This window comes from Lepisosteus platostomus, chromosome 28, assembly GCF_059453375.1.
Source record: "Lepisosteus platostomus isolate fLepPlt1 chromosome 28, fLepPlt1.hap1, whole genome shotgun sequence".
Taxonomy (NCBI): domain Eukaryota; kingdom Metazoa; phylum Chordata; class Actinopteri; order Semionotiformes; family Lepisosteidae; genus Lepisosteus; species Lepisosteus platostomus.
Genome location: NC_142638.1, coordinates 10573724 through 10598532, shown reverse-complemented (window position 1 = coordinate 10598532; position 24809 = coordinate 10573724). Strand labels below are relative to the sequence as shown.

The 24809-nt window shown below is 49.6% G+C and overlaps 2 protein-coding genes and 1 long non-coding RNA gene across 7 annotated transcripts; 1 reads left to right on the top strand and 2 right to left on the bottom strand.

The window, feature by feature from the left end:
- Positions 1-61: 61 nt before the first annotated feature.
- scrn2 (secernin 2) lies at positions 62-7649 on the bottom strand. 3 transcript variants are annotated; one of them, XM_088622689.1, is made up of 10 exons: positions 7551-7643; positions 7247-7411; positions 5726-5904; positions 5231-5412; positions 4463-4662; positions 4033-4248; positions 2781-2946; positions 2507-2687; positions 1287-1455; positions 62-970 (listed from the first exon to the last, which is right to left on the bottom strand). In XM_088622689.1, the coding sequence occupies exons 3-9, from the start codon at positions 5897-5899 to the stop codon at positions 1297-1299; spliced, it is 1278 nt and encodes a 425-aa protein (XP_088478815.1). In that variant the 5' UTR covers positions 5900-5904; positions 7247-7411; positions 7551-7643; the 3' UTR covers positions 62-970; positions 1287-1296. The 3 variants fall into 3 exon arrangements, with proteins under 3 accessions (XP_088478815.1, XP_088478816.1, XP_088478814.1); XM_088622690.1 differs by lacking the exon at positions 7247-7411 and having other exon boundaries at positions 1268-1455; positions 7551-7649; XM_088622688.1 differs by lacking the exon at positions 7247-7411 and having other exon boundaries at positions 7551-7649.
- On the top strand, positions 6639-8774 carry LOC148638881 (uncharacterized). Its single transcript, XR_015930922.1, has 2 exons — positions 6639-7024; positions 7559-8774. It is a non-coding gene; the product is annotated as an uncharacterized LOC148638881 (long non-coding RNA).
- Positions 8775-10477: 1703 nt separating this feature from the next.
- sp6 (Sp6 transcription factor) lies at positions 10478-23397 on the bottom strand. 3 transcript variants are annotated; one of them, XM_088622693.1, is made up of 2 exons: positions 23321-23397; positions 10478-13149 (listed from the first exon to the last, which is right to left on the bottom strand). In XM_088622693.1, the coding sequence occupies exon 2, from the start codon at positions 12855-12857 to the stop codon at positions 11985-11987; it is 873 nt and encodes a 290-aa protein (XP_088478819.1). In that variant the 5' UTR covers positions 12858-13149; positions 23321-23397; the 3' UTR covers positions 10478-11984. The 3 variants fall into 3 exon arrangements, with proteins under 3 accessions (XP_088478819.1, XP_088478818.1, XP_088478820.1); XM_088622692.1 differs by lacking the exon at positions 23321-23397 and adding an exon at positions 20288-20548; XM_088622694.1 differs by lacking the exon at positions 23321-23397 and adding an exon at positions 19406-19594.
- Positions 23398-24809: the final 1412 nt, after the last annotated feature.

Sequence of the window (24809 nt, the reverse complement as noted above, 5' to 3'; positions counted from 1 at the left end):
GGTCAAGAAAGCTGTTCCCCCTGCCTGACATGAACCTGACATGAAGACAGACACACGTTGCTTCTTGCACAAGCTGTACTTTATTTGTTTGTTGCACAGATGTTCCAACTAGGGATGTTGTCTGGACAGCAGGGCAGAGCAAATGAATTAACTACACACTGCAGACTACCACTGACACATCACAATGCTCAGGATTAAAGTTCACATGGTTGTTTTCTTGATGAAGAAGCCTTGACGTGATGTTAAGGACTGGAAACCTTAGGACACATTGTTAGGTCTCTGGAACCCTGTGTTTCATATTTTCATATGTGTTGATACAGAAAAGTGAAGCACGATGCACAAGTTGCACAACAGCACCACCAGCAGGGGGAGCCAGTCAGACCTATATGAACACACCTATGTGCTGGAATAACTCTCCACCCACAATGTTCTTGGTGGCATTTCACATTTTCTTATCCCCAGAGTTTTGTATTATTCTGGATGGGATGGAGCTTGAGTGATGCAGCAGGCCAGCAGAAGCACAGATCTCCCTGCCCATCAGTGCTCCTGCTTCTGGGGGACAGGTGGTGACAACAGTGTGGCTACAGAGAGACTGTTTATAGGGGAAAAGAAAACCCCCAACTTCTAGATCTGAAAAGGTATCAGATTTTTACCCACTGAGGAAGAATCACACATCCTACAGCTCAGCCATATGCTACAGGTGTATTAAATATCCACAACAGATGTATCATATTAAAAGACAGGCTTGCATTCGCTGGGTCCTTTTGATGCTGTTAATTGCTAACACTTAGAAACAGGCTTCTGCTTGCTGCACTGGATAAGAAGATTCTACCCCTGCCTCTAACTGTCTCTGCTTGGCTGTGCTGGTAATTGTGTATGTACTGGGAATGCTATTCAGGCTGTGGATCAATGGTGCTGTCTGAAGTCCGTGTCCCAGAGCTGCAGGGCTGTAATACTCCATCAGGGGGCACTGAAAGAGAATAAAATAATAACAGCTGAAAAAGCTGCAACAGCCAACAGCACATTGCAGATCTTGCTCTGTCTAGAACTATCTGCATTCGTTTTCTTTCAGTTTTATAATAGTGATTTCAGGCAATTGATTTGAGGCAAGTTTCCCCTTAGTTTTACTATTTGGTGTTCCTAGACTTTCATATTTTCCAGTATAACATAGTTCAATGTCAGAACACCTCATGCAAGTTAAGGGAGCAGTGTCCAGCTTTAAAACTACTCCCTTAGAGAGAACAGGAGGGGTGACAGGTGGTATCACCTGCGCTGCTGGACTATACCTGCGCCCCCTCACTGGTAGAACTTCATCTCGGTGTCCACGCAGTCGAAGAACAGATCGCCCAGCTCCTCCTCCCCCAGTCCGCCCCCCTCCTGCAGTATCATGGTGATGTCACTGAGGCCCTGCTGCTCCAGATCACGCAGGGTCTCCTGAAGCTGAGAACCCCAGTCCTGCCAGAGAGAGAGAGGCGGATATCAACATCCCTCTCACCCCCAGCACAGCAGAACACACACACTGCTCCTCTCTCACCCCCAGCACAGCAGAACACACACACTGCTCCTCTCTCACCCCCAGCGCGCAGAACACACACACTGCTCCTCTCTCACCCCCAGCACAGCAGAACACACACACTGCTCCTCTCTCACCCCCAGCGCCGCAGAACACACACACTGCTCCTCTCTCACCCCCAGCACAGCAGAACACACACACTGCTCCTCTCTCACCCCCAGCACCACAGAACACACACTGCTCCTCTCTCACCCCCAGCACAGCAGAACACACACACTGCTCCTCTCTCACCCCCAGCACGGCAGAACACACACACTGCTCCTCTCTCACCCCCAGCACCACAGAACACACACTGCTCCTCTCTCACCCCCAGCACCACAGAACACACACACTGCTCCTCTCTCACCCTCTCACCCCCAGCACCACAGAACACACACACTGCTCCTCTCTCACCCCCAGCACCACAGAACACACACACTGCTCCTCTCTCACCCCCAGCACGGCAGAACACACACACTGCTCCTCTCTCACCCCCAGCACGGCAGAACACACACACTGCTCCTCTCTCACCCCCAGCACGGCAGAACACACACACTGCTCCTTTCTCACCCCCAGCACGGCAGAACACACACACTGCTCCTCTCTCACCCCCAGCACGGCAGAACACACACACTGCTCCTCTCTCACCCCCAGCGCCGCAGAACACACACACTGCTCCTCTCTCACCCCCAGCACAGCAGAACACACACACTGCTCCTCTCTCACCCCCAGCACCACAGAACACACACTGCTCCTCTCTCACCCCCAGCACAGCAGAACACACACACTGCTCCTCTCTCACCCCCAGCGCCGCAGAACACACACACTGCTCCTCTCTCACCCCCAGCACAGCAGAACACACACACTGCTCCTCTCTCACCCCCAGCACGGCAGAACACACACACTGCTCCTCTCTCACCCCCAGCGCCACAGAACACACACCCCGCTCCTCACCGGGTCGGCCTCTATGGCAGACAGAGCTGCCTCGTGTGCTCGGTACAGCTCGTGCCTCCTGTCCACTCGGCTCTGGAAGCGCGGTTGAGTCCTGGCCGGGTCGGCAGCACCAAATTGTGGAGAGCTGACCCGCGGCACAGGGGTCACAGGCTCGGTGAAGATAAAGGGCTTGAACACAGACCTGTCGGGGTGTTAGGGGATCGTTAAGGCTCTACCCTCTTCCTGTTCAGTCAAGAACAGGACGCCTTGAAAGATGCCGTCCCTTCGCACTGACCTGGAGGGATCGGGGGTCGCGGTGAAGAAGTGCACGCAGGGGCGCCGGGGGTCCCGGGGCAGAATGGACACCATGCTGCCTGTGGTGCGAAAACCCCCCGAGTCCATGCAGATCCCACTAGGCCGGTCCCTCAGGATCTCCATCATGGCGCCAGCTGTCACAGAGCCTGGAACAGAGAGACAGCCCACAGATTCACTGCCTGCTGAGCAACAGCAGAGCACAGATCAGTGAAATTCACTGCAGCCCCAGACACCAACTGCCTCTGGTCCTCATTCGGCCCGAGCTCTTCACAGCCCAGCGGAATCAAGTCTCGATGGTTTCCAGGTCTATAAGCATGGAGGCTGTTAAAAGAAGCTTGAAACCCTGCAGCACCAGAGGCTGCAGGACAGTCACAGCGTGACTCGACACAATGAAATAGTACCCTTGGTAAGCATAAGGGACCTGCCTTCATACACAGTGTAGATCAAAAGTCTCTACACCCTTATTGAAATTTCGGGTTTTGTTTTTGTTCACTTTTAATGAGATATTGTAACCAACAATATTTAAGTGAAAAACAAATGGATCATTTTTAGCAAAAAATAATTAAAAATAAACTGTGTATATGTGGGCTCTGCGTAGGAAATCCCCATGCAATTTGACTGAATTCGAGCTCTTTTGCAGAGAAGAGTGGGATAAAACTGAAAAACCCAGGTGTGCTGAGTTGATAGCGACCTGTCCAAACAGACTCACTGCTGTAATCCAAGCAAAAGGTGCTTCCATGAAGTGTTAGTTAAAGTGTGTGCTCATTTATGCAACCAAAGCATTGAAAGGTTTTTATTTTTTTCCTAAAAATGATACATTTGTTTTTCACTTAAATATTCTTGGTTACAAGATCATATTAAAGGTGAAAGAAGGTCTGACAGGATTTGTCTTGATTTCAGCCTTTACATAAGGTAAAGCTGCAAGTTCAATTAGGATGTGTAGACTTTTGATATCTACTGTAACCCTGAAAGGTGAGCGCCCCCTTGTGGTTGTCTGCCAATGAATCCGAGTGAGTAAGGGACAGCAGCCTTGCTTGAGGGTTGTTTTTCTTCATCCAGCCTCGCTCTGGGAGACAATAACAAGCTGCTCTGGTGTCAAACTCCCCCCCACCGTCTGCTCAGCACTGGGGCTGCCCTGTCAATGTACCCCCTGTACCCCCACACCTCTCCCATCGCTCTCCGAGGAGGACGCCCCGATCCCATCCAGCCTGCAGCTGGGCCCCAGCTCTCACCCTCCCTCTGTCTCAGCAGCTCTGTCCCGCCGCGGTACCGCTGCTTGGCTGCCTCCATCCTGGCCGGGGGGTCGTCGGGGGTGAAGGCGCCGGAGAAGCTGAAGTCGCCCTCGCCGCTCCACCAGCCCTGCGCCTGGGCCTCCTGGCGCAGCTCGGGGTGCTCGGCGTCCACCTGCGTTGTGATGGTCAGCTGGTTGGAGATGTTCTTCACTCCGGCTGCAGGAGACAAGACTCCGCACTAAGACAGCTGTTCTCCCCTTCTGGCAGACCCACAGACTGCGTTGGTCACAGGTAACAATGAGAGGTTAAACACTTCTCTTTAATACACCCAAACTGCCAGGGAAATCTAGGAAGAATAAAGCCGACGTGCTACACTTCCCTGAATGACATCGTCTTGGTAAACCCCCTCTCCCCGTCCTGAAGCGCTCACCGGTGACTCTCTGTGCTGCCCACAGCCGCCCGGCTGTCTCCAGGACCCAGGCCTCGCTGCGGTCAGCCAGCATGAAGGTGTTGTGGTAGCTGAAGAGCGCCGGGTCCTCCCTGCAGCGCCCCCCCTGGCCGTGCTGCTCCAGGAGTGCGGTGATCACGCCCAGAGCTTCCCTGGCCGACGCCCCTCGCTCCAGGCCCAGCCTGGCGCACACACAGTGGGCACAGACAACACAGCACATTAAAACCACCAGCCCTGCCAGGCAGAAAAATAGTGCAGCACGAAGCAGGCACATGAGAGCAGAAACAGCCGAGCGTATCTGGCTGGTGGTTTTGTGCATCACGAAGCACCATCCGTAGATCGTAGGACAATAGTCTTGATATTTAAATGATATTATACATTTAGCTCACACCCTTATTCAAAGTGACAAAGTGGCTTCATACTCATTTATACAGCTGAGCAATCTAAATTAAGTCTTGCTTCAGGGGACAGCAGCACCTCCCCCAGGGTCTCAAACCCCGCCCACTCCCCCACACTGCACCAGGGTCTCGAGCCCCGCCCACTTCCCCACACTGCTGCCTGCAGCACTCGTACCACAGCCTGGGAAGTACTGAGTACATTTTTAAAATGTCTGATTTCTGATTTATTGTACAAGAGGCTGCCATTCGGAATCAGACTTCTGGGCATTAGCAAACTGCACCTCTTCCCCATCAGCCTGCTGAGTGTCAGAGCCAACTGGAATCGCCCACAGGGTTGACACTGACCACACACCTGACCAGATCCATGCCAAGCAGGGCTTCTGTGTCGCTGACCGGCACCCTGGTCCATACCGCCTCATTGCCGATGCAGACGCCATGCTCGTTGGCACCCATCTCGGCACCCCACAGCCAGGCCGGCCGGCTCAGCACCACAGCGTGGGTCGACTCTGCCTGGGGGATCTCGATGTATGTGCACTGTGGACATCAACACGAGAACAACTCTCCCTCAAAGCCCATAACAACAGTAACAAAAATCCCAAGACCGTAGAGACTCCTCATATTTACAAAAGCAACCTAGGGACACTACTGGGGACAGCTCTGGCACTACAGCACCAGCTTGCTTCCCAGTCAGTGCTAGAGCTCTAGGAGGCCCAGCAGTAACTGGGACTGTCCAGGTCTTCGCCTCCCCGCTGGATCACCCCCCTCCTGCAGGCAGACAAGCAAGACGGGGGCTGGTGATGTCACGGCAGGGGCATGGCCCCCGAAACCCCTCCCCCACTCTGCTCACCTCCACCTTTGACCCAGGAGGGTGGGAGGCGGCAGGGAAGTAGACCACCTCCTGCACCTCATCGCTCGGCCGGTCCGAGTTCTTGCCGAAAATGACCTCATCGCGCTGCGAGCCGGGCGGCAGCGACACGAAACAGTCACAGGAGCAGGGTGGCGCAGCGGGACCGTCGGCCATGACACCTGCAAGAGCAGCACAAGCAGCTGACGCCCTGACCTGCGACCTGCGACCCCCGACCCTCCCTACTGCAGTAACATACAAACGCTGAGCCCGCAAACTCTTTGGAACAGACTGTTGCACTAGGTCTCAGTAAAACATTGCAGACCTGCAAATTAGGCCTGTATATCTTTCTGCTGTGGTCTGTGGCAGTAAAGCTCTGCAAGGCTGCAAGAGGAGCAGACGTGTTTTCTCTCCTGACTTCAGCCTCATGAGGACAAAGACAAGTGCAGAACCAGAGGACACCTCTACACCGAGGCCAGTGTCTAACCCAGCAGGGCACAGCTCCCATACAAAAAGCAGAAAAATTACCAATGAAAAGAAAAACAAAATCTTACCAACAAACAAATAAAGAGATATATTATATTATATTAAAGAGATATTTATTGAATAGACTAACTGCCTTAACTGCTTTATTATTGGATACAGTTCCAAACTCCATTCAGACTTCAAACTGTTCAAAACTCCCGTGCTGGGAATTAGAGAACTTGCATTTGGAGATTTAATTTTTCTACCCCTGTTGACATGTTCAAACAAAATATCAGTACAAAACCACTAAATGTTTAAAGAAAAAAATGTGAGTTTCAGGATTCTTAGACAAGCACTATGAAATAGTAGTCATTTTTGTACCTATGCATGACCACCTCTCTCACAGTTGGGTAACAGCTGTGTAAGAACTCAAAGGAATGTATTCATTTGGAAAGTAAGAGACACAAGGATCAGTCCACACCCGGACCAGGACAGAAAAGAGAATTTCTCCCGGGAATAGCTGATTAAAGGCCGTCTCCCATGCCAGCGGGTCTGGTCTGAAAAGGCCTGACAGAGTGTCTCTGGCCACCGGTTCGAGTGGCGCTGAGGTGAGTCTCGGCGACCTGCCGAGACCCGGGTTCCGGTCCAGGATCGGCTCCATTACAGTTATAAGGGTTGACAAGGGATCACCCGAGTCACGTGAGCCTAAAACCAATGAGGGCTGCAGAAAACTGCCCCGGTCGTTAGATCAACCCCTCAGCCACTTCCGTCTCTCCAGTCATCACGGGCAAAATGTTTCAAGGCGCGCCGCCGGAGCCGGGACTACCATCTGTGCAGGTGCGCCGTATCGGACGAGTTCGTTCTCAGATCTACGGAATTTAAGGTGTCTATATATCATTTTTTTTAAAAAACCCGATACTGTGCGTGTGCCTGTGAGAGTCGGTAATTTGCACATGAATACCCGAAGCAGGTCCAATATTCTGCTGTCTGACACAAAAAACAGTGACTGGGCTGCTGCGACGTTCTCCGTATCCTGCCGGCAGTTTGACAATCGCTAACCTTGTCAGACTACGATCTGATTGATCCCAGTTCCTGGTTCGTGTGCTGCCGAGGCGGCCTTCCACAGACAGCGGTCAAAACAGACAGGCCTGCGTGGGTTTACCCACTGCCCGTGGCATTGCTGTGGCCGGGAGATTACACCTTGTATCAGCTGTGCATGCAAGCCTAGAATATAAACTGACATTAAATTCAACGCGGAACCACAGGCGGCGAGCAAAACGAATTTCGGATCAGTGGTGTGGCTGTGTGGACACACCCATATGAATGTCCTTGTGCTAATCGCTTGTTCACAGTAAATTCTTACCTTGGCAGAGCTCGGGGCTGAATACCGTTCTGTCACGGACACAGCAGCTCAGCTACTGGCGCTGCTTATCTGGCAGATTCTGGATCAGATGATGCGCCCACAGAAACAAACAGCGCCGCGCCGTGGACATGTTAGGAATTGCTGCAGGAGGAGCGAGGTAAAAATGTGAACGCTTGGAGACGATTATTAATTATTATCATCATCATCATCATCACGATTTATGCCTGACTTCAGCAGACTGCTCATTGTCAGGTTCAGGAGAGTTTTTCACATTCAGATACAAATTATTAATTTAATTACATTATCCTTTCCTGAAGAAGCGAACTGAAGCGAAATGCCATTCTAGAACCACTCTGTAAAAAGGACCGCTGGGTGATATATGGACACTATACCGAAGCCACATTTTAAGCTACATAGAAACATCTCGGTGAATCTAAAACATTTCATTTGTTTTGTGAAACATTTCTGGATCCTCTCCTCCACACAATCGTTTTTTTATGTGTCTTTCATTGTGGCCGCTAGGTGGCAGGCGCTCACCATTGTGGCCTGTTCTGTCTGCAAAGACGTGCGTTCCGTTAGAGAAAGGTTAAGCTCTTTATGTTTAAGGACAAAAGAAACTTATCGCTTAGAGCGGCAACAAATTTACAACGTTATTGTCAGAAAACTGAGCGAGTCATTGACATTGTATTGAACAGTATTGAACAGACACAAAATAGGTTTGTGCTTCGTTTCACTCAGCCTGTCTGGGTTTCTATGTCTGTGAAACCCAGCTCCATTCCTGCCATACAGCTCGGACCAGCATGCGCGGTCCCTGGTCCCAGAAGCCCCACACTCCCCTATGGGGCTCAAGTCCAGCAAGTAAAGATCACAATGATGCCGCAGGTCTGTGTCGTCACGGGTCGTGTCCTGGCGTCGATGGGCCCTGTTCTCCTGTAGCTTCAAACAGCGCAGAAATTGCTGGTTCCGAACAAACCAGCGGTACTGTACCGCCAGAGCCCAGCCTCCATCATGGGCACCCACATGCTGCTGTCTTGATATGAGGGGCATGTTGAATACTTCGTTTTTCTTGATTCATTTTCTCAGAGAAAGAGGCTCCTGTAGTGTTTATGCAACAGTCAAATTCACCCCCATTGTACCTCGGTCAGTCAAGAATAGACTGATTCAATGCCAGAAATATTCCTTTTCATCACTATGTGATAATAATAATAAATTACCATCCATCCATTTTCTAACTGCTTTATCCAATTCAGGGTTGCAGGGGAGCCAGCCCCTATGCCAGCAAGCAGCAAGTGCAAGGCAGGGTGCACCCTGGATGGGAGACACATGCAGACAGAAACACACACCAGGGCCAATTGTTTCAGAAGCCAGTTAACCCCCAGCATGGCTTTGGACTGTAGGAGGAAACATGGGGAGAACATACAAACTCCACACAGACAGCACCCCAGGTCTGTAATTGTACCCAGGGCCCCAGTGCTGCAGGGCAGCAATGCCCACCACTGTGCTATAATATTATATTTATCATAATTCTATTTTTTTTACAAATATATGTATACACAGCGTTCTTTTGACGCTGTTAGTAACAGAATAAAGATAAGACTTTTTCAGTGTGCTGGACGGTCTCCCCACCCCACCGGACCGTGACTGGAGGGACTGCTCCGAATGATTGCAAAACTGAAACCTAAGGACTTCAGCCTTAGTAAGGTGGATCCCAATGCTGAAATTACTGAAGACAATACTTCTTCACAATCTCATTTTATATTCATTTTTATATGGTTTATATAAACCATCTGTGCATGTTAAACCAAATCTTACAGATCAGGTTTAAATAGACATGTTGATGTCATAGTCTATGTATCTGTACTTGTTCCCACAAAAAGGCGAGATGGGAGAGTGTAGGTGAGAGCAGCTTCCTTCTGAGAAGCACTGCTCATTAAACGTGTTGACAGAAAGAGCAGCTCTGAGGTGAGCAGGTGACTCAGCGCAGACACAAGGCTGGGCTCTCCATGCGCTTGGCCTGGGGCAGCAGCAGGGCACTGCCGTCTATAACCCATTAGGAAGTCCGTGTTGAATTCCGCACTTTTCATATGTGCTAAATCAGTCTTCTGGCCTGACCTAGTCTAATTTGATAACATTAGGTGTCTGAGCTCTAAACAATGTCTGGCTCAGTGCGTGTGCCTGATTGTGAGAATATAGGTTTGATATTTGTTACAGAATAGCATAACATGAGCTTACTCACTGTCTGATGACCATCATTGATGATCTTCGCAGACCTGTTTTTAAACAGGTTTAGAAAGAGACAACAGCAGCAGGAGAGGCGCAACAAGGAAACAAGTTTCCACTTCGTTCAAGAGTTGGGATGTTCTTGGCTTGGAGCTCAAGTGCAGACCTCTAGCCTCAAATTAACTGGTTGCCTCTCTGTGGTGGAAGGTGTAGTGCTCATTTCCAGATTACAGATGGAGTGTGTTTTAAAGAAAGAATCCCTGTAGATATCCACTCTGCTAGAAGAATTGTTTTTTTTTAAAGGCACTGTGAAAGTCAACCCAGTGGACTTCAGGATAAACATGGAGACCTAAACAATGACAAATGCAGAAGTGCATTTAAATTGGACAAAATGAGGTACTTCTTTACATAAATGGTTGTGGAAGAGTGGAGCAAACTACCCAGAAATGTTGTCAAAGACAATTCCCAGGCTTCTGTCAAGAAAGACAGAAGAGATCCTTGGATCGGTATGTAACTACCCAATGGGATCAGATGGTCAAATGGCCAGCTCTCATCAGGAACCTTGATCCTCTCAAGAATGAGTGTGGCCCTGGCTGTGTCTGGGCATATTTGTGAATGCTGGGTGAACAATGTTCTACCCTTGTCAGTTTGCTTTGAATACACTTCTCCAGCTCAGCGTTCAGAAAAAAACCCAACACACAAATAACTGTAACTACAAAAAAGTTTTTAATCTCATTACACAAAGTTCACAGTGTTACACTAACAACCTACTTGATTTTCTACCACTTTTATTCAGTTATTCTCTAAATTTAATCTCAATTTAAAACTTAAAAAAAAACTATCAAAACCGACTAACAGATGTAGAAGCCACACGGTAAAACTGGTGATTACTCATCGCCCCCTGCTGGCGGAGCGTGGCAGTGCGGCGATGAGAAGGAGGGAATCGGAGAAAACAGAGGGGAATTATTCTTAATTAACCCCCTCCCCCTTAGAATTAAAATCAAAACAAAGGACAGAAAACAGAGAAATTGCCAAACCAGTAAACACAGCTGCTGTGTACACTGGGATTTAAATATGCCAAACATCATAAATTAACATACAGCATCTTTTTTTAAATCTCATAATATTTTATTTTCTCCATCTTAAGAAAGCACAAAGTTTTAAATATGTCATACAGTACTTAAACTTAATTTCATTCATTAGTGATGTTCACCTCTCACACAAACACCAGCTCCCTCCTGAATGGCAAATAAAGACAGCAGCTCCATTGTACTGTCAGGAACAGCGAAGTGACTGTTGTAGCACAGGCCGTGCTCAGTTCTCTGGCGTCTGCGATTCGTATGGCTTCAGTATTCACAGGGGCTTTGGAAATATTAGAGATAAAAAAACAACCCCCGGCACCTTGCATGGTTTGTGTGTGAGAGAGAAGGAGGACCCTGTAGCGTTAGAAAAATTCTGGTCCAGATCAATATTTTAAAATAACGACCACAGCGGCCTCCTTTGGGCATCAGTGCTCAGTGCGCCAGATCTCCCCACCGAGGTGTGGGGCTTCGTTCTCTGGACCACTCCGAATCCGTTCCAAGAAAGGCAGAAGCTGATGTACTTCAACAGTGGTTTAAGACCCAAAATATCAGTGCGCTTGTACGTGCAGTACACAGTACTGCTTTCACTTCCAGTGTCCATGCCTCACGGCTTCTCCCACAGGGGCGACTTCATGTCCGCAGGCTGATACAGCAGAGCAGCCAGCAGCCAACCAGGAGCCGAGACTTAGTGAAGATCTTAAACAGACTTGAAAATCAAACAGGAATAAGTGCCTTATTAGAAATCATACAAACTACAGAATACCTTCCCTCTAGCCTGTCTTGTCGTAGAGGGGCATCCTAAAGCTTTCCTTGCGAATACGAGCTGATACTCTAACCTACAGCACCAGCTTGTCTCATGACCTAACAGCGCCCCCTACACGTCAGCAGCCAGAGGGTCAGCCGCTAGGCCCTGTGCAGCTCTCTGCCTACGACTATCCAGGACTCTGAAGATCAGGTGCTCTTTGCGTCACAACTACCGACATTGAACATTGATAAGAGTTGACTAGGCCTTGGCTTTGACTAGACTAGCACAGCAGCCCTCGCTGGCTCTCCCTGCTCGCAGTGCCGAGCTCCGCGCCCCGTCGCACTGTGTATCCAGCCCGGAGCCGGGACCCGGGACCCGGCTGCGCCCTCAGTTGGGCTGGCCGCTTCCCCCGGGGCAGCTGGACTCCGGTTCCCTCTTGGGTTTGAGGGGGGCTTCGCCGGCGCCAGCGGCAGCCGCGCTGGAGGGCGGCGGCGGCTCGTAGCACTTCCCCACGGCCGCCCCCGCCTCCTCCTCCTCGCGGGGGGGCTCGTGGGTGCGCATGTGCTTGGCCAGGTGGTCGTTCCGCATGAAGACGCGGTTGCAGATGCTGCAGGTGAACTTCTTGGTGCCGGTGTGCGTCTGCAGGTGGCGCTGCAGCTCGTCGGAGCGCGTGAAGCGCTTCCCGCAGAAGAGCCAGTTGCAGACGAAGGGCCGGTCCCCGCTGTGCCAGCGCAGGTGCGCTTTCAGGTGCGAGGTCTTGGCGTAGGCCTTGCCGCAGCCCGGGATGTGGCAGTTGTGCAGGTGCTTCTTCTTGCTGCCGTCGGCGCAGGGCCCCAGCCGCTCCGCGTCCACGCAGTTGGGGCAGCGGCACACAGCCTGGCCGGAGCCACGGGGGGCCGAGCGCCGCTGCGACTTGGGGCGGCTGCTGCTCTCCATGGGCTCGTCCAAGGGGTGCTGCTGCTGCTCCTGCCCGGTTGTCTCCATCGGCTTGAAGCCGTCCTGAGAGAAGAGGTGCGGGGATGGAGGGCCCAGGTGGGAGGGGGGAGGGCCACATAGCTGGGGGTCTGAAGTGTAGGGTCCCAGGGTCTGCAATCCCATAGCTCCCCCTTGCCCTGCGCCCTGTAGCCCCCCCGGTGCCCCCTGCAGGTCCATCCAGCTCCCTGCCCCGGCGTGGAGGTCCCACCAGGAGGGCACACTCATGTCCTCGGCACTTCCACTGGGGGGCGCTGGCCGGAACCAGGGCTCGTAGGGGTGCGCCATGGGCTTCCTCGACAGAGATCAGTACAGCTGCGACCAGGCACCCAGCGGGTAAAGGCACAGCGAGCGAAGACCAATTCCGTTTCCCCTGGACAGGAGCGTGTGGATCAGAACATCGCTCCCGCTGGCCAGAGACACAGGCAAGCGCAGCAGAGCAGGTGGGAGCAGCTGCCCAGTGAGGTCACCCTGGAGGTCACAGCCAGAGACCGAGGCTGGGGGCAGCGTGGCGCAGCTCAGGGATGGCGCGATGTACAGTGCATCTCCGTGCAGCACTCCTGTCCACACAGCAGCTGGCCTGCAAACACAGGGGGTGGAAATTATATCAGTCTCAGTCAGGCTGTTCATGCTGCCCAGGCATCAGCTCTCCCTGGAACTGTTTCTGCCAACGATGGTGCCGAGTTACAGGAAAAAATCTGGCTGTGCAAGTGCCGTTTTAAACCAAAACTTTAATCATTCCCAAGTAAAATTTCCATTGTATACACATACAGTCTGAACTAATGGAATCTGCCATCACTCCAGCTCCTAATTATGCTGTTATCATATCTTGGTACAGTACTAAGCCAAGGGAACTAAAATCCATAGGAGAGCCACAAGAGGGCAAAGGTAGTTGGAATTAAGTGTAAAGCAGAACCACACGAAAAGCATTAAATTTCAGTGCGCTGTAAATTCAAAATAAGGGAAGATTAAGGTACAGATACACTTGCTTCTGAAGTTTTCAAGTCAATGGAGGCATAATGCTTGTTTTGCCCAAAAAAGTAAAAAAGACAAATAAATAAAGCAGAGGCGTGTCTCTCGAGCCTGCCCCCCTCCTTCCCCCTGTATCCAGGGAGATCGTCGGGATTCTCACGCTGCACCCTCACTCCTGACAGCGGGAGCATCGCTGCTCAGTAACGGCATGTAGGAACGGAAGCCCAGGGAGAGCCGGTGCCAGGTACTTCCCATGGAGCTTATTAAAGAGAGGCAGGACAGAAGGGAAAACAGGTTTACGAGCCGAGTGCAAAGAGCAGCTTAGATGCAGCTCTTTCCGAGAGAGCGAGCCAGCCTGCTGACAGCGCTCAGCCGCAGGCCGTGGGCTGTGCGGAGAGGGGAATGCAGGGAGGTATGGCTGCAGGCCAGAGTCTATTTGTATGTCTTTGTGGTTGGAGGTGAAGACTGGCAGACAGCAGAACCTGTTTTATGAATCACAGGTTGGCCAGCAATTTACAACACAGTTTCCCTGCAGCTCTTCTCTCTCCGTTCCTCTGTCTCTCTGCGACACACGCTGGGATTGGCAGACAGCCATGGCGCTCATCCCCGAACTCCCTGCCAGGACAGTACTGCAGCAGGGAGAGGCAGGGCTGGAACAGCACCAGTGCCCATAGCAGGACCCCTCAAATTCGTCTGGGTGCTTTCTGCTTAGAGAAATACAAACTGGTACTTCACCTTAATGGCAAAGGCACTGTGAAAACCTTTGGGTTTTCAGCAATCACTCAACTTGGTCTGTCCAGTGCAGCATTTTGCCGAGAGGCTGTGGACACACTCTGCACTGCTGCTCTGCCCGTCCCCGACAGGTCTGAGCCTTTTGGGGCAGAGGAGAGGTCACTCGACAGCAAATCAGACCAAGGAAGAATGTGATCAGAAACACCAGCATCGAATCACAGAGGGCACTTAGGCATTTATGTAGAAATCGGATATTTTGAGTCAACATATCGGATATTTTGAGCACGGTAATATCGTGGAGCCCCGCACTCGAGCTGGAGTCCAGACTGCACACTGAACCGCAGGGAGACAAAGGGATTCAGAGATGTGCGCATCGCAGCCACCTGCTGTGTGTGAACCCAAACAGCCCCTCCAAGTTAATCAGGCTCCTAAGCCCTGTAAACAGCTGAACTCCCAGGAGAGGAAGCGTGGAGTCTGGAGAGAGGGAGTGTGGGAGAGAGGGCGCTGCTTAGAGTCAGTGTGGCCCTGGGGAACAGCCAGAAGGATTTAGGAGAATTAACATTTCTCAAAAGGAAAAGTGTACAATAGACAGTTAATCTGAGCAGAGAACACCCTCAGATCATTAAGCACTGTGCGAGAGGAAACAAGCAGCACAACCAGTGAGCTGTGAGGGTTCTGCTGAACCATACCATAGGACAGCCTTGCCTGGTGTATTCCTGGTAATTTTAGGTTATTGACAGTTTTCCTACTCCTTGTACATACATTTAATTTCCCTACAGTTGCCTTGTGGCCATTGGTCATCCCTGTCTTGACCTATTGCACAAAATAGTCACATTGGTGGCAAGTACAGCCTTCACTGTAGCATTAACAGAGTCCAGTTAGCAAAGCGCAGCTAAATCTTTGATACAGTACAATACTTATTGTGCAATTGAAATAGAATAGAACTGAGACGTTTACATGCACATGTACCATACTACACCAGTGAGAAGCCAGGTCACAGATAACTCAGTTCAGGGGGAATATGTTCAAAGAGGGGGAAAAAAAAAGTGCAGTTTTGGTTTAAGAAATCTTTTAGTAAAGAAGCATGCGACCGAACTGCTGGTTTCAATGCATCCCGGAGCTCCAGCCATGCCTCCTGGTCTTGTCTGGCAAGACACACAGCGCTCTCTTGCCCTCATAACTGCCAAGAGCTCTTGCCTGGACATAAAACAGCAGACACTCATAAGTTAGAAAGATATTCATTATGTTATTATGACACAGACTTAACTGCAACAGCTGGTTCCTTTGGTTAGGAGAATATTTCCAATTGCCACCTATTCTGAATTGATGGAACAAACTGAGAAACGTGCCAAAAAACAGCACAAACCCCCAGCCCTGAGGAACTGCTGCCCTGGGCAAACAGCGCGATTACAGTACAGCGCAGTCAAGCAGTGAGCAGGGGAACCTCAGCCACAGACTAGTCAGACTACACTTCTTTGACTGCTTTTTTCTCCTCCATTAAACAATGCCTTTTTCCACACAATATTTTGCATCACCTGCATGTCTTGCGGGCATTTCAGAGGATTTACTAGCATTACTATGCTTCCATAATCAATAATAATCTGGTCAGCAAGGCTGGCCTGGACTGCACTGCCATGAGCAGCTGTAAAACTGTAAAGCCCAGGGACTGCTTAAGGATTTTATGTCTGTTGGAACATTATAAGTTTACATTCTTGAGCTTTTTTAACTGTAGCCAACACCCACTGCGTCAGGGCACCAAGTAACTCAGAAACTTTGAGCTTCTGCTCCAGTGAGCTTTCAGAGAAAATTCTCGCTGGGTTTTGGATCGATGGCCGTGACAAGAGGCCAGAGCTGCAGCACAGTAAAGCCAGTGATGAGAGGGGTTCTTTTAACCACAGCGAAGCTCGGCAGCATCAGCATTAGCACTGTAGAGATGTGTGAAATGTGAAAGCCATTTACCACCTCATGCAAAAATCCACCAGTACCAAGTACTACAACCAGCCTGTCGATTTCTCTTCTCTGTGCATCTATAGAATCTCTCCACTCTGTATACAGCCTGCCTGCTGCTGCACAGGGCCGGTATATCAAGGTGTTTAAACAGACGTGCTACTGCAGATCAGAGGCAGCAGTTCAGCTTTGTCTTTCTGAACTGTAAATTCAACACCAGGGCTTAAATAAGCCTGCATGACCCAAAACCCATTTCTTACAATGGTTTTGCAACTCTGCTTTTAAATCTTTCCTGATTTCACATTTAACATTTCATTTAAATGTTTTGTTTCCTGAAAAGGAAACAAAAATCCCAGAACATTAAAACCTCATTTCTTTTTTTCAGGAAGTCAATCCTGTAAGAACTTCACATTCAGAAGGCAAACCACTGCAGAGGAGGGTCTGTTTGTTACTGTTGGGAGACAAGAAACCCTTTAATAAGGGCTGTGAAGTGAACGGTCAGGCTGATTTATTGCAGAAGCCTGGGGCAGCTCTTCTCCTCTATAATTACTGCAGAGTGCAGCTCAGACTCTCCACCAGGCAACCCAGCCGGTGTCTCACAGAGCATCTGGGAAATGCAGGGGGTCATAGATACCATTCACAAAAAACTGCCATTGACAAAACAGACAGTAGAATTCCACAAAAACACCTGGAACAATAGCCTGAGGGCAGCCAGCAAGCACAGGCTATCATAGAGAGTCCAGGCGGTGGGTGCTGGACATTTGCAGATGAATCATAAACTGGCAGTGAAGTGTAATTCTGTGAGAATGGGCAAGAGATTCTTCCAGGAACAGGATGAAATTCATTGCTTTTCAATTCTGGAGCAAAACATCTCAGCACTCTTTCCTGTGACCAAAAAACTCAAATCTTCCCAGGCCAAAATATCAACTGTGCATTGATCTTGCTTTCCTTCCCGTCAGTTCTGGTCAAGAGCTCTGCGTCGCCTCAGAGCTTCAGATAACGATCCATGAAGAGAAGCCAGCTGGATTCTCCCAACGCGAACACGTTTCACAATCTCGGCGAGAGAAAGGAGAGCTCGTGTCAGCCGCGGACAAACAGCTTTGCGAATTAAGTGTGAATTCCACACACACAGATGGGAGACACCGTCTCTGAAAATTCAGGCCATGGAGGAGGGGGTCCTCTTGACCTCCATTCTGGCGGCGGAAGTTCCCCGGACACACCTTGTGCGTTTCAGCTTCAACAGGCGGTGTCTGGTGGACGCTGAAGCTCGGCGCTCACGGAAGAGGTCACTGTGTGGGCAGCTGGCTGGTCAGGCACTTCTCCGCGGTGATTCTAGCCTTAGAAAGAAACGTCTTCCAAAACCGGGCTACCCATATAGGCTCACACAGAGGTGCAGATACCCAGAAGACACGGCGGCATCAAGTATTGCACTGAATTTACCATGTTGACTATTTCCACTGCCGGTATATTTGCCACAGCTCTTGCAGTTACCATGATTAAGCTTGATCACACTTTACACTGTTTTTTCTGTGCTCTCCCACAGAAAACTTTAGCGTTTCTCGGGGTCTGTGCTACTGCTTGCACCGTGCGAATGCAGTTATGTTGTAAATCTCAGACGCATCGTAAGTCTCTCAGTCCAGGACAGCTGAGCGTGTCGAAATTTGCCCTCAGTACACCCGCGAGCCTTCAGAGTTTGCCCAGCCTCCGCCAGTCTACAGAACGTTACATATGATTCGCGTGTGAGTCAGCACAACACCGGCCTTACATTGCACTGGTAGGGTCTCAATGAATAGGAAAATTCACATGTATACAACTGTCAACTCCTGACACTCAAAGACGGAGTGACCTCCTTTGAGCCCTGAACTCAGCAGTTAAAACTACTCGAGCGAATTTCTGCGGAAAGACCTTCACGCGGTGTAGATGGAGACCTAAACTGCAGTGACTTCATTCTGGAAAATGCAGTCTTTGCACTAGGGTGCAACAAGCTCTCTCCAAAGAGCTTTTTGAGATTATCGTCGTGTTAGAAGCTTCACGCCTTCAAGAGCTTTAGTAGAACCTTGAACGGAACCACACTCAACATTGCGTAGATGAGATCTATATCTGTAAACTTTATTAATCGTGTTCTGGAAAGATTTGCCAGAAGCTAAATAGACAATACATAAACTTGAGCCTTGGGCTTATTGATGTTAACCCTCTCGTGTATGTCTAAAAGAAACGCACTTCTCGTCAGACCTATGCGTTTCTATTATGCGCTTTTTGGTAAGAATTCATAGATTTGTTCCTAATGCTTGCTTTGTGTCCCCCCGTTTCTACTGCCAGTGCGGAGCCTGATGAAACTGATGTGTATGAAAGTCACCAATACGGTGAAACCGCAGGGGATCTGACCCTATTCGGGCACAGTGCCAGTGCAGGGGACCCCACTCCCACTCGGGGTCCTGCGGTCTGAGCGCCGTGCGGCCGTGTGGCTGGACACGCTAAACTCCAGCTGTAGGAGCCCCTGAGTACGCCCTGGCAGAGCCGGGCCCAGGTACTCTGAATAATCCGTACAGTGACAGAACAGGCGTGTTAAATTCAGTGGGAAGCAGGGAAGAGTTTCAAATAACAATCAAGAGTTAGTACTATTCAGTTCTCCGTTTTTTTAGCGATTGTTTGAATAAAGTTGCTTTGCTCCTAATCGCCTAATATAAATCAGATTTCTGTGCTCTCTTCGCAGTTAAACTTCATACAAAGAGGATAAAGAATTATCACGAAAATACTCATTTGTCCCGTTTAAATAACTGAGGAGTACATTTGCGTCGAATACCGTGAATAGGAAGCGAAATAAAATCTTGTCGGGTTTCCACACCGAGCCCTAATAAAGAGCTTATTGTGTTAAACCCTCGCGCATTAAATCATACCTCAAGGGACAAGAGTTGTAATAATTATGGAAGTGTAAATTCTCTCCTCCCTCGGCGACGAGGAGAATTTATGTTGTAAGGAATCGCGCTGTTCAAAAAGATTAAAAATCCTTTTCCTTCAACAGCGTTCTTCTTTTAATAGGCAGGTCAATGTATTCGATTAATTAGACGTTATTTATGGGGGATTTAAAACGAAACTGTTCTTTTCGATATCTTGCATCGTTTAAATGATTTCTATTTTTGAAACAAACCCGAGACCTGAGACCGCGCAGCAACTCGGTATCTCACCCGGGACACCGGCGCTCTGCGGTCCCGCCTTCGCTGTCAGCTCGAAAGGGATCGCTGGTTCTGAAACCCGCATCTTCAGGATGCGCGGGCTCTTCGCTTTTACTGGAGCAATAAACGGATACACGCGCAGGCAGGCTGCGTCACCAAGCATTAATTCGGTAATTGGTGCCGTTAAACGTTATTTTCGCTGGGAAAGCAGCGGCCAAGCAGCGCGTTCACACGCCGAGACGCGCGCCCCAGCTCTCCCTCAGCCGGTCCCGACTCGGCTCCGTCTCCTCTCATTCCCCGGTGAAACTTTTCACTCCGGTGTCATATTTGCGTCTCAAACGGCCGCATCATTAGTCGATCCATCAACATAATGATTTAATACAAATGAAATCATAACAGAATAGACCTTTTCTATATCTTAATACTCAAAGCTGGTACTTCTAAAATAAAACGCGCAGTGAGGTACATCTATCTGTGCGAGATCTTGAAGTGATTTTCCATCTGTAATTGTTAAGCAGTTGTGAAGCTGGTGTTAAATTCTGTCTGGACTCCGAGACGAGTTCCACAGCAGCGCTGAACTCACTGGCGGGCGGCGGAAAGGCGCCTCTGAATTCACCTGACAAACTCATCACTTCAGAAAGAACCTTAAACTCCTCGCTTGGGTTCTACTAAGAACATTAGTTTTAACTGAAAAATATATTGTGCGACACGAAATTAGTATTAAGCAACGATGAGCAGGTATGAAAAATTGTGTAACTTACATAAAAAGCTATTTAGCCATTTCATGTTTATGATGTTACCCTCTTCCTCTGTTAACGTGCTTTAAAATCTAAAAAGGCTTAACCTGATATATACCCTTATTATTTCTAAAGAACAAAAAAACAATCACTTTACCTGCTACCATCTGTCGATCGAGCCCGGCTGTCTGGAGATAAGGAATCCGTTTCTTTTTAAAAACCGAAGCCAGTCGCGGGGAAAGGCGCCGAGGAGCGAGCTGGGAGGCCGTGCCGTGTGGAGGTCAGGTCAAGGTGCTCTGAAGGGGTTGGTCCCTGTCTGCCCCAGCGGTCCCACAGTCAGGCCCGGGCAGCACCGTGCCAGGTGAGACTTCAGTTCAACAGTCACTGCGCTGCGACTGCCTACATTACCTCTCTCTCTACCTTTTTCCTCTCCTGTGGCCCCACCCTTCTGTAGACATTTAACCCTTTTTAAGGTGCGATAGCGCCCGCAAAAAAATCCGGCCCGGGGATTTCACGGAGAAAACGAGCTCTATATTTCCGTTTACCAGATTACTGCCGCCGCTCAGACGTGACGTCGGGGGCTGGTAGAAATGTGAAGTTTTAATGACTCTCTGACCACCGTTTTCTCCAATACCCTCTCTCATAACGCCTTATAAGACCTTCGGCGTGCTGTTATATACTGAAGTGTTTTCCCCCAGCAATTCATTATTTTAAAGATGATATTGAAATCGATTTATCCTTAACCAAGGCAAGAATAGAGCCGACAACCCTGCCGCCCAGCCTCGCGAATCGCACCTTTGTGAAGGGATGGATTAGGCAGAGGGAGTGCTTGTGACACATTTTCGTGTCTAACCAAAATCTTTAGGAACAGCAGATTAAAACTTTTCCCAAAACGAATATTACATAGGAACTATAAAATGCATGGGATGTCGCTACCCGGTATTTATATGGGCCTTTCTAAACCTACCCCACACTTACAGAGCTTCGGAAATCGAACCCCAGTTACTACCATCTCGGAACAAATTTGTAACAAAATGCAATTAACTACGATTGTAACTAAATTTTTCTACAGTTGCCAGAAAAGGCTGGTGTTTGTTATGGGGTGTTTATTAACGAATATACAACAATTTACAGAACAGTTGCAGCCAGGTTAGATTTTAAAACCATTAACCGTGGAGAATGAAGATCGTTGCTGCTGTATATGACCGTCTTTAAACGCTCAAGAACACTATCGCAAGTGGAGAAAAAGCCGCACAGGCCACCCGTGTCCCCGAAGCGCCCGCAGCAGAGGCCGGTCTGCCCGCGAGCTAGTCCCCACCAGCACTCGCTTCTCCGGCACGAGAGTTTAATGTGGGAGCCTGTTGTCTCGCTGTGGGTGTCCACAACCTGCACCACAATGAGAGGAATATCGCAGGATTTAAAGTATTATACAGCACACCATAATCTCACGTACAGCTGCAGGCGATAGTACTGAAACCCTCTGCTCTCTCCTACAGCACCGGAGCTACCGCTTGCTACGAGCCGTGGGAAGTCTGCAAACTCAGAGACATGTCTGGCTTTACAAACCAGATTTAATGCTTTAAAAAAATCTTAAAATCCAGAGAATACAAACTTGGCGAGGAGTATTAATTTAGCTTTATGGTGCTAAGATCGCAAATATGTTTATACCCTAAAACCAATACATCTGACCGTTTCAGGTCTTAGGAGTCCAGTAGTGACTCAGTATAGCGGACCACCAGGGATATCAGCTCTGACCTTTCTCCAGAAACCCATATCTGGGGTTTGGGCTGCAGGTGACCCCCTCTCTGCTCGCCTGAAAGCAGTGAGAGCGCACTGGAATCTGATCGAACCGGGAAAGAACCGAATCAGCAGAACTAGGCTGAACATCACGCATGTTAACGCATCCGCACACAGCGGCTTACGCCACAGTCGGGCATATCGCTCGGAGGACAAGGCGGGGTCTGGGCTCTTCAGCGATGGAGAGCCAGTGAAGAGCTTCTTCAGATCCGCCGGCGCGGTTTCGGTAGGGGCAGTGAAAGCAGGTTTGAGACTTTTTAGTGCAGTAGAATGGACAGGTGTCCCTTGTTAAGTCATGTGTTTCAACAGATCGTCATAATTGCTTACACTTATATAGCGCTTTTCTGGACACTCCACTCAAAGCGCTTTACAGGTAATGGGGATCCCCTCCACCACCACCAGTGTGCAGCCCCACCTGGATGATGCGACGGCAGCCTTAGTTCGCCAGAACGCTCCCCACACACCAGCTCTCAGTGGGGAGGAGAGCAGAGTGATGAAGCCAGTTCATAGATGGGGATTATTAGAAGGCTATGATTGTTAAGGGCTAATGGGAAATTTGACGAGGAAGCCGGGGTTACACCCCCTAATCTTTTCGAGAAACGCCCTGGAATTTTAATGACCACAGAGAGACAGGACCTCGGTTTTACATCTCATCCGAAGGACGGTGCCCGTTTACAGTATAGTGCCGCCGTCACTATACTGGGGCATTAGGACCCACATGGACCGCAGGGTGAGCGCCCCCTGCTGGCCTCACTAACACCTCTTCCAGCAGCAACCTCAGTTTTCCCAGGAGTCTCCCATCCAGGTACTGGCCAGGCTCACACCTGCTGAGCTCCAGTGGGCTGCCAGTTGTGAGCTGCAAGATCGTAGATAAGCGCAAGTGCTCAGTGACGAACCGTCAGCCTTTCGGACGATATTTGTGCTGCAGGATAGTTCATCCCGCAGCCTTGATAACATTTTCATAGTCATCCTACCGGAAAGACAGTTATAGAGGCCAGAGCGACGAGACTCCGGAGCCGACTGAAAGCACGGACGCCACTGCTACTCTCTGCTCCCATAAACACGTCAAACGTGGCCCATAACCTCCGAAGTGAACACAACTGGGCTGTTCTAGTGTACCAGTGAACACTTATGAGAGTATTTTAAGGAAAGGCATAAGTATCGGAACCAATGCCTCTCGGTACACAGTGCATTGGGTCAGGCATCACCCAGCAGGGGAATAGAGTTTAGAAACAAGGCGGCCACCTGCCTTCAGCTCGCTTGGTTTACGTATTTTGTCCGAGAATCTCACCAGGGTCTCGGCTTTAACTTAGCTAGTAGTGAGACAAGCTGACTTTAAAACAGTTGCAGAAGAGAGATAATACGGTTTGGACGTAAGCTAAAACAGATTTACAGATCACTTCGCCGCTCCGTGGACTGATGTCCGTCTCCGTCTTCATAACCAGAAAGCACACGACCGCGGTAACCAACCCCCTCAAGTACCCGGAAGGACTGACCTATTGCTCCCCCGCCCCTTCACTCTCCTCTTTTATCCCCGAACTCTATGAACACCACGTGGACTCTCTGCCAGCTTTCCCACGCGCGAGAATTCGGGTCCCCGCGTGTCTCGTGGAAATGCTGCAAGGGTCTGGCAGTGAGCGAGGAGGCGGTTCCGCTCTTTCACCGCTTGATCCAAACTCCCACAGCCCTTTAAATGAAGCGCCGTTTTAGAACAACTGAACACATTGTTTGCATCAGCTACAAGTGCTCAAGGCCCAAAGGTTTGGGACTGGGGTTTGGCCAGTGTTCGTGTCTGGACACTTTGCACTCTCTGATGCTCAGAAATACAGATGCACTCTCAGAGTGAAGAGGACCACAGGGACACACAGATTCTCCTTGCTGCTTCAATAACTTGAAATGCATTAGAAACCAAAAATTAAAAATGAACAAGAAGTTGAATATTTATTTCACCAGGGATTTGTCTCTGGGCTCCTCAGACAGCCTAGCTGGAGAGCTTCCTGAAGGTTTTTTCCAGCGATCAGAGTGGCAGAGTTAGATTGGGTTTCACAGCTGGCACAGTATGAGACGCTCTGAGCCCACAAATCAGCACACCAGCGATAGCTCAGTTGTGGTTATAAATACTGTAGGTTTATGTCAGTGCACTAAACACGAAATTCCTCTTTCTTTCCTCTCTCTGTAGCTCTCTGTACTCCAGCTAAGTGATATCACTTTACTCATAAATAAGCAGTTAGCAATCCAGAATCCAACACGATGCTTAAAAAAATCTCTTCCTGTTAATGAGCTTGTCAGCCCAGCCAGTCAGAAGCCCTCCGCAGAGACCTGTCTGCTCTAACACGTGGGCTTGCTGGGTGTCTCAGGAGTGGGGGAGTGGGGCTCCCACAGAGCACAGGTCCCTGGGGCTAGGGCCTGGGACTGGAGGGGGCAGAGATGTTGTGCCCATCATGCCACAGGACTGTGGGCTCCTTTGGGAGCTCCTCGCCTGGCTGACAACACTCATGCAGCCTCACAAGCTTCTTCCCTAATGAGAGAACTAAAAGATGAAGCTGACACGAGTCTCGTCTGCCTAGGATGCTAATTTAGAAGTTACTGCAAGGAGTTTAGAAGTTCCAGTTTGATTCTGTGCAATTAGCAATTTGTTCCTCCTTTCTTGAAAAAAAGGTGGGATACCCCAACTTGATGTACTGTAACCATTTTGTGACTGGTTCACTGAAAACAACACTGAAGTTTCTGGAATGAATGAGTATGGAATCCTGGTCTTGTGTTATGAGCTCCTTTGAGGTACATATTGGTGACACAGCTCTGTGGGAAAATGTCTACTGATTGTAGAGGCGCTCTGTTCATTGGGTCAGACCTTGTGTAATAGCAAGAGTAAGCTGTTCCAA

Bases quoted from the DNA above. Each gene is read 5' to 3' on its own strand.
- scrn2 (XM_088622690.1), bottom strand. From the start codon at position 5,899: ATGGCCGACGGTCCCGCTGCGCCACCCTGCTCCTGTGACTGTTTCGTG. The intron at 2,688-2,780 runs GTCAGTGCGAAG...ACACCCCGACAG, and splicing joins GCGACCCCCGATCCCTCCAG to GTCTGTGTTCAAGCCCTTTA. The intron at 1,456-2,506 runs GTGAGGAGCGGG...TCTCTCTGGCAG, and splicing joins CTGCCATAGAGGCCGACCCG to GACTGGGGTTCTCAGCTTCA.
- sp6 (XM_088622693.1), bottom strand. From the start codon at position 12,857: ATGGCGCACCCCTACGAGCCCTGGTTCCGGCCAGCGCCCCCCAGTGGA.